The sequence below is a fragment of the Vombatus ursinus genome, unplaced genomic scaffold, assembly GCF_900497805.2.
Source record: "Vombatus ursinus unplaced genomic scaffold, bare-nosed wombat genome assembly UNPS02014973.1, whole genome shotgun sequence".
NCBI lineage: Eukaryota > Metazoa > Chordata > Mammalia > Diprotodontia > Vombatidae > Vombatus > Vombatus ursinus.
In genome coordinates, this window is record NW_020954751.1 from 151,739 (window position 1) to 168,922 (window position 17,184).

The 17,184-nt window shown below is 38.9% G+C and overlaps 1 protein-coding gene across 1 annotated transcript in view; it reads left to right on the forward strand.

The window, feature by feature from the left end:
• LOC114030669 (fer-1-like protein 6) overlaps window positions 1-17,184 on the forward strand; it is a 193,259-nt gene that overhangs the window by 41,422 nt on the left and 134,653 nt on the right. The window contains exons 11-14 of the mRNA XM_027845520.1: window positions 1,540-1,648; window positions 6,023-6,206; window positions 10,909-11,029; window positions 13,522-13,622. Coding sequence (XP_027701321.1) covers window positions 1,540-1,648; window positions 6,023-6,206; window positions 10,909-11,029; window positions 13,522-13,622 — 515 coding nt within the window. The remainder of the gene's footprint in view (window positions 1-1,539; window positions 1,649-6,022; window positions 6,207-10,908; window positions 11,030-13,521; window positions 13,623-17,184) is intronic.

Consider the following 17,184-nt stretch of genomic DNA (forward strand, 5'->3'; position numbering starts at 1 on the left):
AGTACAGGACTGTAGTCATTGTGGTTGTTGATAAATACTATGCTGACAGATGGGTTCATCTAAAAATGAATCGTAACATTCTCCTGGGATTCTGCTAGAGATAGATAGAGGGGCCTTGTCTTTGGGTTGTTGTCTCCTGAGACTGTGTTTCTTTTCAACAGGTCTGGCATCTCCATTCCTATTAACTTAGGGCTGTACCAAGAGAGGCAGCATAATATAGTGGAAAAGGGTTTGGATATAGAAACAGGAAGACCTGCATCATGCCGTTAACCATGGCATTATTTAGTCAGGCACCATCCCAACTCACCTTGCTGTAGCTGACTCTACAACATGCATCTGTGATAGCCTTTCTATCTCATCAATTGAAAGTTATGTTTTTCCCCAGAAAATTTCCTAGATCATTTTGCCTGGTTATCTCTCACAGTTCCGTCATACTGTAGCTTGTATTATGCTTTGTTGCATATATGTTGTATTCCTCAGGAAAATCTAAGCACTCTCTTTCCCTACCCCCTTCTTTTCCCTTTCCCTTTCCCTCATCCTCTTCCTCTCTCTTCCTCTTCCTTCCATCCCTCCCTCTGTCCTTCCCAGTATTTAGGGAGATAGGAGAGAGAGAAAAAAATAATGCTAGATAATTGAAAAAAATTAGTTAGACAAGAAACCGTAGGAAAGAAATGTGCCAAAATGAAACATTAGATATGTATATGTGCATATATGTACACATGCACACATGTATGTATGTATCTATATATATATATATATTTCCTTTAACTGATTTAACTCAGATTAACCTTTACCTTATTTTAAAATAAGGTAAATAAGATATTTTAAGGGCAAACCTTAGAAGGTGATAGTTAGTTCTTCTATCTATGATAACATGTTTAGATCAGAATGTTTTATCTTTCTTTCTAAACCCACCCCTCTTTCTAATTTCCCTGCCTTCAAGTTTTACACACATGCATGTACACACAAATACGGACACACAAACACACACACAAATGCATGCACACGTGCACGCATGTGCACATGCCTTCCCTTAAGTTCTCTGAGTCTGAATTTCCTCCTATAAAAAAGGAGGGAATTGGACTATTGATCAACAAGGTTCTTTGGCTCTAATTCCCATGATTCTTTATAGTATTGACTACAACAAATGCACACTAATGGACTCTTATCATGATGCAAAACAGATTTAGGGTCATTTATTCATTCAATAAAAAATGTATTGAGATCCTGATGTGTTTAAGGTTCTGTTAGGTGCTGCAGCTTGGTCTTCAGAATTCAAGTTAGGCCTGAAACAATTCAGACCAACAGCTCCATTTGGATCAGTTGTCTGCTCTCACTTTGTGCTAAACATAGGCATAATAAAATGCCATTATCAGCTAATATAATAATTCATCTGTAAGCTACGCAGGATCAATGCTTTGAATACTGGAATCAGGTAAACATTGCTGATCTAGCTTCCTGGATGAAAAACAAATCCATAAAACAAACAAACAAAAAACTCAAGCCAATATTATTGAATATATGTTATCTCTTCTATAGATTGTACCAGAAAAATATGAAGATTTCCTACTCTTTGGAGCATTTTTTGAAGCTACCATGATTGACCGGAAAATTGGAGACAAACCTATCAGCTTTGAGGTTTCTATAGGTAAGTCTGGCCTAGTTCTTCTTATGACAAAGATTAGTTCAATATAGATAGCCATATGTTACTGTAACTAAAAACTCTTGTCTGTAATGGTGTGATTAGGTAGAGGAAAATTTTAACTCCACTCTTTAGTAGGAAAACAAAACATAGACCCAAAAATATACTGAAGAAAATAACACCTTAAAAAATAGACTAACACAAGTGGCAAAAGAGGTCCAAAACGCTAGTGAGGAGAAGAATGCTTTAAAAAGCAAAATTGGCCAAATGGAAAAGGAAGTCCAAAAGCTTACTGAAGAAAATATTTCCTTAAAAATTAGAATGGAGCAATTGGAAACTAGTGACTTTATGAGAAATCAAGACACTGTAAAACAAATCCAAAAGAATGAAAAAATAGAAAACAATATGAAATATTTCAATGGAAAAACAACTGACCTGGAAAATAGATCCAGGAGAGGGAATTTAAAAATTATTGGAATATCTGAAAGTCATGATCAAAAAAAGAACCTAGGCATCATCTTTCATGAAATTATCAAAGAAAACTGCCCTGCTATTTTAGAACCAGAGGGCTAAATAGAAATGGAAAGAATCCACCAATCACCTCCTGAAAGAGAGCCCCAAAGGAAAACTCCTAGGAATATTGTAGCCAAATTCCAGAGTTCCCACATCAAGGAGAAAATATTGCAAGCAGCCAGAAAGAAACAATTCAAGTATTGTGAAAACACAATCAGGATAACGTAAGATTTAGCAGCTTCTACATTAAAGGACCGCAGGGCTCAGAATATGACATTCTGGAGGGCAAAGGATACAGGATTACAACCAAGAATCACCTACGCAGCAAAAGTGAGTATAATCCTTTGGGGGGAAAATGGTTATTTAGTGAAATAGGGACTTTCAAGCATTCTTAATGAAAAGACCAGAGGTGAACAGAAAATTTGACTTTCAAATACAAGACTCAAGTGAAACATGAAGAGGTAAACAGGAAAGAGAAATCCTAAGAGACTTATTAAGGTTGAACTGTTTACATTCCTGCATGGAAAGATGATATTTGTAACTCATGAGACCTTTGTCAGTATTAGGGTAGTTTGGGGGAAAAATTATATGTATATAGATAGATAGATAGAGGGCACAGGATGAGTTGAGGATGAAGGGGTCATATCTGGAGAATAAAACTAAGGGGTGAGAGGATTATACTGGGAGAAGGAGAAAGGGAGAGATAGAATGGAGTAAATTATCTCACATGAAACAGACAAGAAAAGGCTTTTACAGTGGAGGGGAAATGGGGGAAGGTGAGAGGGAATGAGTGAATCTTATTCTCATAGGATTTGGCTTAAGGAGGGAATAACATACACACTCAATTGGATATGGAAATCCATCTTAACTTACAGGAAAATGGGGGGGAGGGGACAAGAAAGCAGGGACATGATAGAGGGAAGGGCAGATTGTGAGAGGGGATAATCAGAAGCAAACACATCTGAGGAGGCACTGGGTCAAAAGAGAGAATAGAATAAATGGGGGGTGGGATAGGATGAAGGGAAATATACTTAGTTTTTCACAACATGACTACTATGGAAATGTTTTGCATGACTATAGATGTATAACCTGTATCAAGTTGCTTGCTTTTCAATGAGGGTGGTTGAGGAGGGAGGAAGGGAGAAAATTTGGAACCCAAAGTTTCAAAACACATGTTAAAAATTCTTTTCACATGCAACTGGGAAATAAGAAATACTGGAAATGGGGGTATAGAAATTTATCCTGCCCTACAGGAAAATAGAAGGGGAAGGGATAAGAAAAGGGGGGGAGGGGCAGCTAGATTGCACAGTGGATAGAGCACTGGCTCTGGATTCAGGAGGACCTGAGTTCAAATCCAGCCTCAGACACATAACACTTACTAGCTGTGTGACCCTGGGCAAGTCACTTAATCCCATTGCCTAGCCAGAAAAAAAAACCCCAAAAAAGAGAAGGGGGGAGAGATAGAAGGGAGGGCGTATTAGGGGAAGGGGTGTACAAAATGCATGCCATCTTGGAGTCGGGGGAGGGATGAGATGGGGAGAACATTTGGAACTCAAAAATTTGTGGAAGTGAATGTTGAAAACTAAAAATATATAAATTTAAAAAAGAAAAGAAAAAAGAAAGAAAAAGAAACTTATCAGAACCTCTAAAAATCAGTTTGTTTTTAGAGGAAGGTATTTTTTTGCACACTTTGATTAATAAGGTTTGAAAAAAAAGAAAACAAAACAAACACCATTTAGTGAACTTCTTGCCAGAGTAAGCTCCTTTATTTTGGCCTATCATTTCTGAGATGGGATTTTAGACCAAACACAGATTAGGAGATGGCTTTCTTCACATAGATTTAGTGGAATTTTGCTTAGTCATTCTGGAACTTTGAAGCTTAATTCGTTTCAACGCAAATTTTGTGCTGGGCATTGTCTAGGTACCAGGAGTAGAAAAAGACAAAAAGGAAATAGTGCCTATGCTCAGGGAGCTTACATTTTATTGGAAAGAAACAACTTGTACTCAGAGAAGCAAATAAGAAGTATATACAATAGAAATACAAAGTTAGTAGAGGAAAGATTTTGAAGAAGATTCACTGACTCTAAAGCCAATGCTCTTTAAACATATCATCTTTTTTTTTATTATACTGTGTTACAGAATTGCTTGTTTTATTCCATGAGTTAAAAATAAAATAAATAAAAATAAAAAATAAACATATCAACAATAATGATAGTTAGCATTTATATGGCACTTTGGGCAGCCAAACGGTGCAGTGAATAGAGTGCCAGGCTTGGAGTAGAGAAGACTCCTTTTCCTGAGTTCAAATTCAGCCTCAGACACTTACTAGCTGTGTGATCCTGGGCAAGTCACTTCACCCTGTTTGCCTCAGTTTCCAGATCTGTAAAATGAGCTGGAGAAGGTAATGGCAAACCCCTCCAGTTGACCCCAAATGGAGTCAGGAAGAGTCAGACATGAATGAAAATGACTAAACAACAACTATGGCACTTTAAGGTTTGCAAATTATTTTATATGTTCTCTTATCTGATCCTAACCCTAGATGATAAATGATGCGATTATCTCCATTATAGTGATGAGGAAACTAAGGTAGACGGAAGTTAGCTGACTTGCTCGGGGTAACACCACTAAACTTTGGAGTCAGATCTGAACTCAGGTTTTCCTGACTCCAAGTCCAATGCTCTATCCATTGAACCATGTAGATGTCTTCTTTGTATCAGTTAGCCTCTCCGTGATTTCATCAGCTTTAAAGGCTCATAAGATCCTATCTATCTAAAGCCATAAGGGACTTCAGAGGCCTTCTTATTCAATCCCCTCATTTTATAGCCCAGGGAGCTCGTAAAACTTGCCCCAAGGTAACATGGGAAGCAAATATCAGAGGTGAGATTCAAACCCATATCCTGGGACACCACAACCAGTATTCTTAAACTGTGGCATGTCAGATCTATGATTTCATCAAGGTTAGGGCTCCTTCCATACACATAGATGACAACCATTCTACAGCTTCCTTAACTGGCTTCATGAGTTGCTCTGACTGGAAAAAAAAAAATCCCCAGCTAACGAAACTCCTGGAAATGAGTTGTTCCAAGATGAGCCATGTCCTGGGTGACAGACATGTATGCCTTGTGTTGTGATTTCAGTTCTCTGATCTGAGCAATGGGGGTAATTCCTATCGTACTCATATCCCAGGGTTGCTGTGGGGCTCAAGTGAGAAAAGGTCTATAAAAGGCTTTTCAGATCTTAAAGTGAAAATATGTCAATCATTATTACTGTGTTTTTGACTTTTTTTTTTTTTTGCTTTTGGTGAGGCAATCGGGGTTAAGTGACTTGCCCAGGGTCACACAGCTAATACGTGTCAAGTGTCTGAGGTCACATTTGAACTCAGGTCCTCCTGACTCCAAGGCCGGAGCTTAGACACTATGCCACCTAGCTGCCCCATTTTAAACTTCTTTATTCATTCCCCAAGCTTATCTTGCCTTTTCTCCAAAGCCTCCACTCTTCACTGCAAAATACTATTCCATTTAATCTAAACTAGTGTAATTCAAATAAATGATATTTTATTTTTTTAAAAAAGAGCCAGCAGTATATACCATATATAGTCAATTGAAAGACATGCTCCCTGGCCTCAAGGAGCTTACTATCTAAAGGGGGTGATTTTTAACCTACAATCTCAATTATTTTACACAACCAATATAGCTTGGAGACTTCAGGTTGATACATTAGTCCCCCTGCCCCTGTTCTTGAAATATATGGGAGACAACGCAAAACGTGTTCCTTTCCTATATTTCATCAACCTGTTATCTTAAATCTGGACAATTCTAGAGAACATTAACCTTACTGCCTCTCTCGTTCTTAATTTCCTTTTTAAAGGTAACTTTGGAAATCTGATTGATGGGGGTTCCTACCACGGAAGTAAGAAGAAATCTTCAGAAACATCAGAAGAGGAGAATGCGCCTCTGCTTCAGGAAGGCAGTGTCGACTCTGCCCATGACATTGCCATCCCTTCCATGTCCACCACACACCCCGAGAAGCCCCTGGTGACAGAAGGGAACAGGTGGGGAGTGTCAGCCTTGGTGATCAGTCTATGCTTTGGGTCAGGCTCCGGGCCTTCCACTGCAGGAGTGTGATTTGACAGCTCCCTCATGTCGCCAGACACACATAGCCCAGTGTTCCGAGAATGAGTTAATCTATGAGTATTATTCTCTACTTTAATAGCTTACCAAAAGCTCATTGAGTGGAAACAGGCAGGCAGCACATTTAAAGGTGTAATCATAATGACGAATGTAATGATACTAGTCACTTATGGAGCCTTTTCATTCAGGCATTTCAAAGGCTAACAAGGCCCTAAGTAGATTCAGGGAAGCATAGGACTAGGAAATCTTTAGGGCTTCTTCAAACTCCAAGATTCTATGATTCTGTGATTTTAACTTTTAAGCTAGAAGGGACCTTAGAGATCATCTAATGAGAAAATAGATAGATAGAAAGACAGATATAGATATAGATAGATATGTATAATATACACACATGCATGTATTAAACATATGTTTTTAAATATTGAAGTGTTTTATTCATGCCAGTTATTATTATTATTATTATTATTATTATCTAGTCAGAATTTTTCATTTGAGAGAAGAAAAATGAGACCCCAAGAGGTCTGATCCAATCTAATCCAGTCTAATGAACATTTATTGAGTGCCTAATATGTTCAAAGCACTGGAGATACAAAGACAAAACCAGAAGATGGTCTCTACCCTCAAGAAGCCTATGTTCTCTGGAAGAAACTACAACATATAATTAGCTGTGTATATGCATGATAATTTGACGAAAGAGAAGGCACTAGCAACTAGGGGAATCAGGAAAGACTTAAAAAAATTAAGTGTCCTCTGTATTGAGGCTTCAAGGAAACTGGGGCTAAATAAAATAGTTTGAAAGAAAGAGGAAAAGAATTTTGAGGAGGAAAATTTGATTAATTTGAAGTTTGATTAAATATTCATAAGGATTTCTTAATTCTGATAAATCTAGAAAGGACTTTAGACTGGAGGTATATTTATTTCTTAATTATTTTAGTTGCAGTACTTGATGTTTCTACCAATGACCCAGGTCCAGTCTTCATCCCTATCTCTTTCCTACTATATGCCCAAGTGTTGGAGATACAAAGGCAAAACTGAAATATACCTTGCCCTCAAGAAGTTTACATTCTATCTGGTAAACAACATATACATTCATATAAGTAGATAGAAAATACAGGGTATCCCAAAAGTCTTAGCGCAGTTTTAAGCTTTAATTACTTGGAGCCTACATGAAACCTTTCCTAAACAATTAAAGCTTAAAACTCAACTCAGATTTTATGCAAGGTACATTTTTCAGGAGTGAGTGCTAATAGCTCAGGGAATCAGGAAAGACTTCATGTAGGAGGTAGAGCTTGAGCAGAGTTTTGAAGGAAATAACAGATTCTAAGAGGCGAAGATGAGGAGGGATTGCACTCTCATGGCACAAAGGACCTATGTAAGCTGTGGGGAATTTTCTCACTCTCTTGACTTATAATCTCTACCCAGAAATTTAGGGAAATCATATCCCCCCCCACCAGTATTGTGAGACTGACTTTCCGTTTTCAAGCGTGCAGGTAATTCACAGCAAAGAAGACAGTATATTTTAAAGGAGGGAAATGAAACAGAAAGCTAGAATGAGTGATTATTGGTGCCCAGAAAATAAACATTTATTAAGCATCTACTATGTGCCAGTCACTGTGATAAATTCTAGGCCTACAAAGAAAGACAAAAGATAATCCCTGCTCTCAAGGAGCTCAAGGGGAGACAAAAGGCAAACAACTGTGTATGAACAAGCTATACATCGACAAATTGGAGATAATCAATCAGCAGAGGGAAGGCACTAGAATTAAGGAGGATTGAAACTCACTTATAATCTAGAAAAAGAGAGGGCTGCTCTGGTAGTTTTCCTACCAAAGCCTTCTTTGATCTACTGTTCCTTGCTATCCTAGGGGGACAGAAGATGGAGTGTTGGGCTCTTAACTTCTGCCATTCATCATGGCCCCATGTATGCACAGCCAGCCAACACACTAGTTTCTTAAGTCAGGTGAGAGTGAACTTTTCAAGTCCCGTTATTTTCAAATCCGTTTCTTTCATACAACATAGGGCCAACCTCCAGAGTCATCCTCTCCCCCTTAGGTGCCACCATAGTGCCCTTGTAGATCCCTCCTTTTTTTCTTTTCCGATTTTCTCTACTTTCCATCTCCATATATTACCACATATCTTGAGACAGAAATCCTATCCTTCCCAGTTATTGAAACTAGAAAAGGGAAAACTATCCCAGCATTGGCTGTTGAATAACCCAAAGAAATATTAGAACCAAGTGAAATACCACTTGGGAATTTATTTAAACATGGGAATCTCAGGGTAATCATTTTAACTGAGATAGCACAAAGATAGCAGTTTGGTCCCTGACCTTTTCTCCTCCTGATGCAATAACAAACACCAGTTTCTGCCAGGAATCTATCTGGCTTCTCTTACAATAGATCAGGCATCTGTTAGGTTTTTATCCTGCAGAACAGACTGCAGGGGCTTCTTTGCTAATTTTATCATTTGCCTTGGAAGGAATTTGTGCTGGAGAAAACCTTAAGACCCTTCCAAGATGAAATTCATTCTTCAGCTTTCTATAATGGAGGGAAAAAGCATGAGTCTCTTAATGAATGTACCATTCACATTTACTAATTCATATTTCCCATTTCTACCATCCTTCTACTAATTCACATTCCTTGAGTCCCGGTCTAATTGTTTTTCTGGTCTACCATACTACTTTCTTCTCTTCACTAGACTCTTCTCCTCTGTGTGTCTCTGGGCTTCATGCCCCAGGAAGGGGGATTTCCTCTTTCCCTTTCTCCAGCTATCTTAGAAGGATCGGTCAGACAGGGACCTTAGAGATCACTTAATCCAATGTCCACATTTTACTGAGGAGGGGCCTGAGGAGACATGATTTGCCCAGCAGAACTTGGACCAGAATCTATGCCTTCTAACTCAAATCAGCATTCTTTCTGCTGTATCATGTTCCCCTCAAACATTTCCTTTAGGGTCCAGTTAGATATTTAACTCTTGAAAAAAAGCCTTTCCTGACTCACATTACTCCACCTGGATCACATGCCGTCTTCCAGCATTTCTGTTGACAATTTATGCCACGCTTGATACGAAGAAGTACAATATAGAGGAAAGACCACTAGATTTAGAATCAGGAATGAAGATGTAAGAAGGTGAGGGAAACGTGATCTTTGTCCCAGGATGCCAAAATGCAGAGGGTATTGACAGCATTTACACTCCTTCAGCAATGGAGAAGCAATTGAGTTTAGGACTCAGAAAGGATAATTAATTTTATTTATTTATTTTGGGAGGCAATCAGGATTAAGTGACTTGCCCAAGGTCACATAGCTAGTAAGTGTCTCATGCTGGATTTGAACTCAGGTCCTCCTGGCTCCAGGCCCAGTACCCTATTCTCTGTGTCACCTAGGTACCCCCAAAATAATTCATTTTAGAAGGAACTTACCAGATGTTGAGCGCTCTTTCTTTCTCCACCTTTGGCTGTGGAGTAGTCTTAATGTGTTCCAAGTGTCTATTGGTCATCCACCTAACTGAATTTATCTTCTTAAAAAATTAATTTGATAGTACTTATGTTTCTTGCAAATTCAGGTCTTAGGCTCCCCAAAAATGCTAGTAACTACTTGGCTTCAAACCCTAGAATCATCACTTACCAGCTGTATGACCTTGGATGAGTTATTTTTATCTGTTTGAGCCTGTTTCTGCCTTTATAGAATGAAGATCATAATACCTGCCCTACCTAGCTCACAGCGTCAGTGTGAGGATTAAAAGGATTAAATGTGATGATGCCTGTAAGGTCTTTGTGACCCTTAATGCATTATAAAATGTCATCTACAATTATTGGAGTTGTTATTCTTGTGGCCTCCTGAATGTTACTTATCAATTTCATGCTCCTCTACCCCATTCAATGTCCAAAGAATGAGTGCTCAGTCTATTGTTCTTGGACAAATCCCTGAAAGTAGAAGGCATGTAGCTTTTTGTTGCTTTTCTTCAGTCATTTCAGTTGTGCCCAACTCTTTGTGACCCCGTTTGGGTTGGCAAAAGATACTGGAGTGGTTTGCCATTTCCTTCTCCAGCTCATTTTACAGATGAAGAAACTGAGGCAACAGTGGTAAGTGACTTGCCAGGGGCCACACAGCTAGTAAGTGTCTGAGGCTGGATTTGGACTCAGGTCTGCCTGACTTCAGGTCTGGCCCTCTATCTAGTGTGTCACTTAGCTGCCCATGACAAGTAGCTAAATTGTCTCGATAATTACAATTCAATGCCGAATCTTTAAGGACAGATTTTATTTTATTTTGTCTTTGTATCTCTAGTTCCTAGCACACAGGAGGCACTTAATACATACTTACCGAATCAAAAACCAAAATTTTATGAATACTTTAAGATTTACAAAGCAATTTATATTTTTTATCTTACTTGAGTCTTATAAGGCAAATAATACAGGTATTACTATATCCATTTTAAGGATGAGAACACTGAGGCTCAAAGAGATAAACTACATTCCCACACTCACAATAATTATTTAGTGTCACAATCAGTATATGAGCCCAGGCTTCTTCTGACCCCAGGTCCAACATTCTTTCTATTATGATACTTTGCTTTTCTGAAACCTGCTCATTTTTAACCAGCTACAATGTGCAATGTCTTTCACAGGAATTATCACTACTTGCCATTCGAGGCCAAGAAGCCATGTGTCTACTTCATGAGCTCATGGGGAGATCAGATCTTCAGGCTCCATTGGTCCAATATGCTGGACAGAATGGCTGACAGCCTAGTAAGTGCTTTTGATGGGGTGAGGTCTTTAAAATGAATGAAGAACCAGGGGGACAGGAAACATTTCTGAGCTACCTAGAAAAGAGTCTTGGCTTGAGTTTCACCAAACATTTGCTGAGATTGCACATTTTGGCAGAGTTCCTCTTTATTTCACTCACCCTCAAACACCCCCTCCTCCCAATCCTTCGGCTTAATCTAGGAACAAGAAATTTCTTTTGCAAAATGTGAAATTTCCTCCAAGATTGAGGGCTCTAGATCTGTGGGCTAGATTTTAAAGAACTGAACTGTTTTGACACAAGGCCAACTCCAAGATAACTCTAAGACATGGAGTCTTTCTTTGACATCTTCAGCCTCTACTTTCTGTTACTTACCTCAATTCCCTACACTACAATGGGAATTTTTATCAATATACTCCCTGTCTGTATGTATTTGAACTTTCATTTCTCATTTTCTAATGAAAGGCTTTGTCTCTTTTGAATAGAATTTTAGGCATCAGTAAACAGATGGGGCAGAGGGGCCTTTTCCTTCTGTTAAATTATGCCTAGTTACTTGGCAGATGGCTTCATCTATGTGTAAGGCTGGTTCTTCTATTTTGGACAAATATATTTCTAAGAGTACTGATTCAATTACATTTAAATATTTATTGTTGTTGGTGTTGTTCTGTCATTTTTCAGTCATTTCCAACTCTTTGTGACCCCATTTGGGGTTTTCTTGGCAAAGATACTGGAGTAGTTTGCCATTTCCTTCTTCAGCTCATTTTACAGATGAGGAAACTGAGGTAAAAAGGTGAAATAACTTGCCTAGGGTCACACAGCTAATAAGTGTCTGAGGCTAGATTTGAGCTGAGATAGGGGAGTCTTTGTGACTCCAGGCTTGGTATTCTAATGACCTAGAGCAATCCTTTTATTCTCTTCCTGACTCCAGGGCTGGTGCTCTATCCACTGTGCCACCTGGCTGCTCTATTTATACTTACTACACTCTGTGTATTCAGCATGGTGCTAGCTTGGGGAGATACAGAGTTTAAATAAGACAAGATTCCTTCCCTCATGGAGCTTTCATTCCTGAAGGAAAATATAGCCACAGCTAGGGACAGATAGGTGGTACTATGGATAGAAAACAGAGTTTGGAGTCAGAAGACTTGAATTAAAATCTTATCTCAGATACTTAATTAGTTGTGTGACTCCAGGCAAGACACTTGATCTCTTTTTACCTCTGTTTCTTCATCTTTAAGATAGGGATTATAATAGCAACTACCTTGAATGGTCATTTTAAAATCAAATGAGTTAACACATGCAAAGTGCTTGGTAAGCCTTAAAGCTCTATAAAAAATGCTAGCAATTAAATATATATTAATTATATATATATATATATACACATGTACACACATATACAACATATATATAATACCAAATCATCCATAAGTACAGGGAAGTAGAATGATATATTACAAAGAGAACCTGGGTTTAACTCCTAACTCTGCTAGTTACTACGTGTGTGATCTTTGGTAAGTCACTGAAATTCTCTGATCTTCAGTTTCCTCTTTAAAAAATGAGGCAGTTGGATAGCTCAAATTTTCTGATCCCTTCTAGTGTATTTTCCTGGTTCATAAGTGACAGCTGAAGCCATGATATCAGAAGAATTCTGCAAGGGAGAAAATGTGGAGAGAAAAGAGCTCCCAGGATAAAATTTGAGAAGAAGCCAGCCTTGGGGATGGGGTCATGGGGAGAGAGGGTGGATAGGAGATAAATAATGATCCAACAAAAGAGACTGAGAATAAGTGATCAGGCCGGAGTGGAGAACCAACCAACCAATGAATTAACATATATTAAACACCTATGGAAAAGAGTCATAGAAGCCAGAGGAAGAAGGTACTAGGGAGGTAGTCAATAGTATCAAAAGCTTCTGAAATTAAAAAAAAAAGATGAGGACTAAGAAAAGGGGACTGAATTTTGAAAAAAAAGCAATCTTTGTCATTTTTGGAGAATGCAGTTTCACTGGAGTATTAAGGTAAGAAGCTAGATGGCATGGGGTTAAGAAGTGAAGGAGTAGCAATTGTGAGTAAAACTGACTTTTTCTAGGAGCCTGGTAATTAAAGGGAGGAGAGATATAGGAAGGTAACTTGAGGGGATATGAGGGTTAAGTGAAGGCTTTTTAAGATTGGAGAAGGCTCTAGTGTGTTAGTAGAATGTAGAGGAATGAATGATGAGGCCTGGAAGAAACAGGAGAGGATTGGATCAAATTGGACTTCTGTTTGTATCCCCAATGCCTAGCACAGGGTCTGGCCCTTAGGGTGCTTAATAGGTGTATGCTAATTGAGTGATTAATCAATATCTAGTGCAAGACAGCCCCAGGTATAAAAAGCCTGGGGAACATCCCTCCCCAACCTGGTATCACATAAAATTAGACAAATGCAACATAGGTGATCATAGCAGGTGACAGGTAAGACCCCTCTGAAGCAGCTCATGAGTTTTTTCCTTTGCTTTTTGTTTTCAGGAAGAAAGTATAGAAGAAGTCAAAGAATTGATCAAAGTTTCAGAGGAAGAGTCAGAAAGGAAAATGAAGGCTGCTCTCAACTACTTTATCAGTCAAAGCAGGTACTTAAGAGAAGTGTCCCTATTTAATTAATTGGAAACTACAAAGCAGGTTGGGGAGAGAGGGGATGAAACAAAATAAAACCTCTTCTGAGAAACGTGTTTTTAATTGCCTGGAGAAACTGACCAGCTATGCAGTCAAAGCTGCAACTTGACAATTTTAAATTCCTCATCATGTTATATATATATATATTTTTTACAGTGCAACAAGATAGTAACAAAATTTCTTTCTTTATGTTTCCTTCTGCACTTTTTTGGTTATTTCTTCTACATGTTCTCTTTTTATTAATTTAATTTTTATTTATTTATTTTTAAAGCACAGAGATTTTAAAAATTCTTTTTCAAGTTCAAATTTCTTCCCTCCTCTCTCCTTCTCCTATCCATGAAGGCAAGAAAAATAAAATTTGTTACAAATATTATAGTCATGCAAAGTAAATTTCCATATAAACCATTATCAGAAAAAAGGCAAGAAAGAAAAAAAATGCTTCCATCTGCATTCTGAGTCATCAGTTACCTCCCTGTTCTTAAACAATTGAAACAAAAGTTAAACTTCATAGGTCTTTCTCAAACAAACTTCAATAATTCAGGGATTCTTATCCATGGGAATGCTCCCTTCCACTGATGCATAGGCTTTTTTTTAACCTTCTCTTTTTTTTCTTGATACCTTTTATTTTAACAAAACAGCATCATTATTTTCTAATACCTCCCTCTCCTCTGCTCCATTCTCTAGCCTAAGCAGCCTCTTCCCACCGCAAAGAACAGTTAAGCAAAGACAATAGGGTAACTGTGTCTGATAGCATTTGCAGCATTCTGAACCCAAAGCCTCCCACCTCTCCAAGAAAATAGAGAAGTACAATTCTTTATCTCTTTGCAGGGCTAAGACTAGTCATTAATAGCTAACACACACACACACTCACACACACACTTGCATATGTAATATACATGTGCATATGTGTGTGACTTCAAGGTTTGTGAAGCACTTTACATAGATGATCTTATCTGAGCCTCCAAATAGCCTGCAAGGCATACCCATCTTACAGATTAGTTCTGTAAAGCATTCAGCTCCTCCACCTACTCAACCTTCCATGAGCTACTCTTTCACCCCATCTCACTTACACACAAAGATGGTCAGACCTTGATCTTGCCATCACCCACAAATGTACCATCTCCATGTTCAAGAATTCTGAAATCCCCTTATCTGACCATAATCTATTGGCTTTCCACCACTCTTTCTGCCTTCCCAAACCAAGTCCTCATTTGTCCACACCACGACCTCCAAACCCTCCTTGATCCCTCAGTTCTCTCTCAAGCCATTGCCCCGGCACAAAGCACTCTTGTCTCTTTTCTCCTTCACGACCATCTGGTGAACTAGTTTAACTTTACAGCATCCTCTTCTCTTGAGTCTTCTCCATCCTCAAAACAAAACAAAACAAAACAAAATCATGTTGCCAATTGTGCCTTGCCAACTCTCAGCCTTGGACCACTTTCAATACCCACTGCCTTTATTACTATACATATGTTGCTGAACAAAGGCAGAGAAAACCATGTCACCATTTTGACTGGATCTACCACAGATTTATGTTACACAACCTCAAGTGGGTCTTCACTGCCACCAGGCGATCCTACTTTACCTCCCTTATCGGTTCACTACCCCACTTTTCACATTGGCTCTTCCAAACCTTTCCATCCTTCTTCAAACCTCTCATGGCTCCCCCTTTACTCTCTCAGCTGAGAACCTTGTCTCATATTTTATAGAAAAAAAATTGAAGCCATTTGCCATTATTCCCTCCTCTCTCCTCTTCCTCATCTCATATCACTCAGATGCCTTCTGCCACTATCTCCTCCTTCACTCCATCTCACATGAAGAGGTGGATCCTTTCCTTGCCAAGGCAGACTCTTCTACTTGCACAAGTGATCCTATCTGGTGTCCTCCAATAGATTCCCACCTCTGTCGTCTTCACTCTCTATTATCTTCATCTTTTCCATTCTACTAGTTTCTTCTCTACTACCTACGAATATGCTCAAATTTTCTTCATCTTAAAAAACCTCTCACTTGATCCTTCCATCCCCTTTATCATCCTACGTCTTTTCTCCCTTTGTGGCAAAACTCCTTGAGAAGACTGTCTACAATAGAAACTTCTACTTCCTCTCTTGTTAACCCTTTACAATCCAACTTCTGACCTTATGTTTCCACTGAAAACCACTCTCTTTAAAGTTACCAATGATTCCTTTTTTTTTTTTTTTTGGTAATTGAGGTGAAGTGACTTGCCCAGGGTCACACAGATAGTAAGTGTCAAGTGTTTGGTCTGAAGCCAGATTTAAACTCAGGTCCTCCTGACATCAGGGCTGGTGCTCTATCCACTGCACCACCTAGCTGCCCTGTAATGATTTCTTAATTGACAAATCCAATGACCTTTTCTCAATTCTCATCCTTCTTGACCTCTCTGCAGCCTTTGACACTGTTGATCACCTTCTTCTCTTTGATACTGTCTTCTCTTTAGGTTTACAGAACACCACTAGCTCCTGGACTGTTCCTTCTCAGTCTCCTTTGCTGGATTCTCATCCACACCACATGTATTAACCATAGGTGTCCCACAGGGTTCTGTCCTAGGCCTTCTTTTCTTTTCCTTCTATTACTTGATGATCTCATCAGCTCTCATGGATTTAATTATCATCTCTGTGCTGCTGATTTTTAAAAGTATCATTCCTGCTCCAATCTCTCTGCTGACTTCTCATCTCCAACTTTCTTTTAGACATCTTGAACTGGATATCCAGTAGATAGCTTAAACTCCACATGTCCAAAACTGAACTTTCTGTCTTTCCCCCTAATACTTCTTCTCCCCTCCCAAACTTCTCTATTACTGTTGAGGGCAATACCATCCTCCCAATCCCCCAGGCTCACAAGCTAGGACTCATCTTGGATTCCTTACTATCTCTCACTGCCCCCCTCCATATCCAAGCTGTTGTGAAGATCTATTGATATTGTCTTTGCAATATTTCTTGAATTCACCCCTTTCTTTCCTCTGACACTGATGCCGCTCTGGTACGGACCCTCATCACCTCATGCTTGAAGTATTGAGTACCATACTGATTGTTCTGCCTGACTCAAGTCCCTTCCCACTCCAATCTGTCTTCCATTTAGCCTCTAAAGTGATTTTCCTAAAGCGTAGTTCTGATCATGTCAATCCTTTACTCAATAAACTCCAGTGACTTCCTATAACATCCAGGATCAAATACAAATCTTCTGTTTGCCATTTAAAGCCCTTCATAACCCAGGCCCCTCCTACCTTTTCAGTCTTGTTACACTTCACACCTCTGCATGTACTCTTTGAATTAGTGACAGTGGACTTCCTTACTATTAAACAAACAAGACACTCCATTTGTAGGCTGTGAACATTTTTCTGGCTGTCCCCCTCATCGTTTCTGCCAATTTTCTTCCCTGGCTTTGTTCAAGTTCCAGCTAAAACCCTACCTTCTATAGGAAGCTATCCCCAATCCCTCTTAACCATAGTACCTTCCTTCTGTTAATTATTTCCTCTTTATTTTCTGTATAGCCTATTTGTAC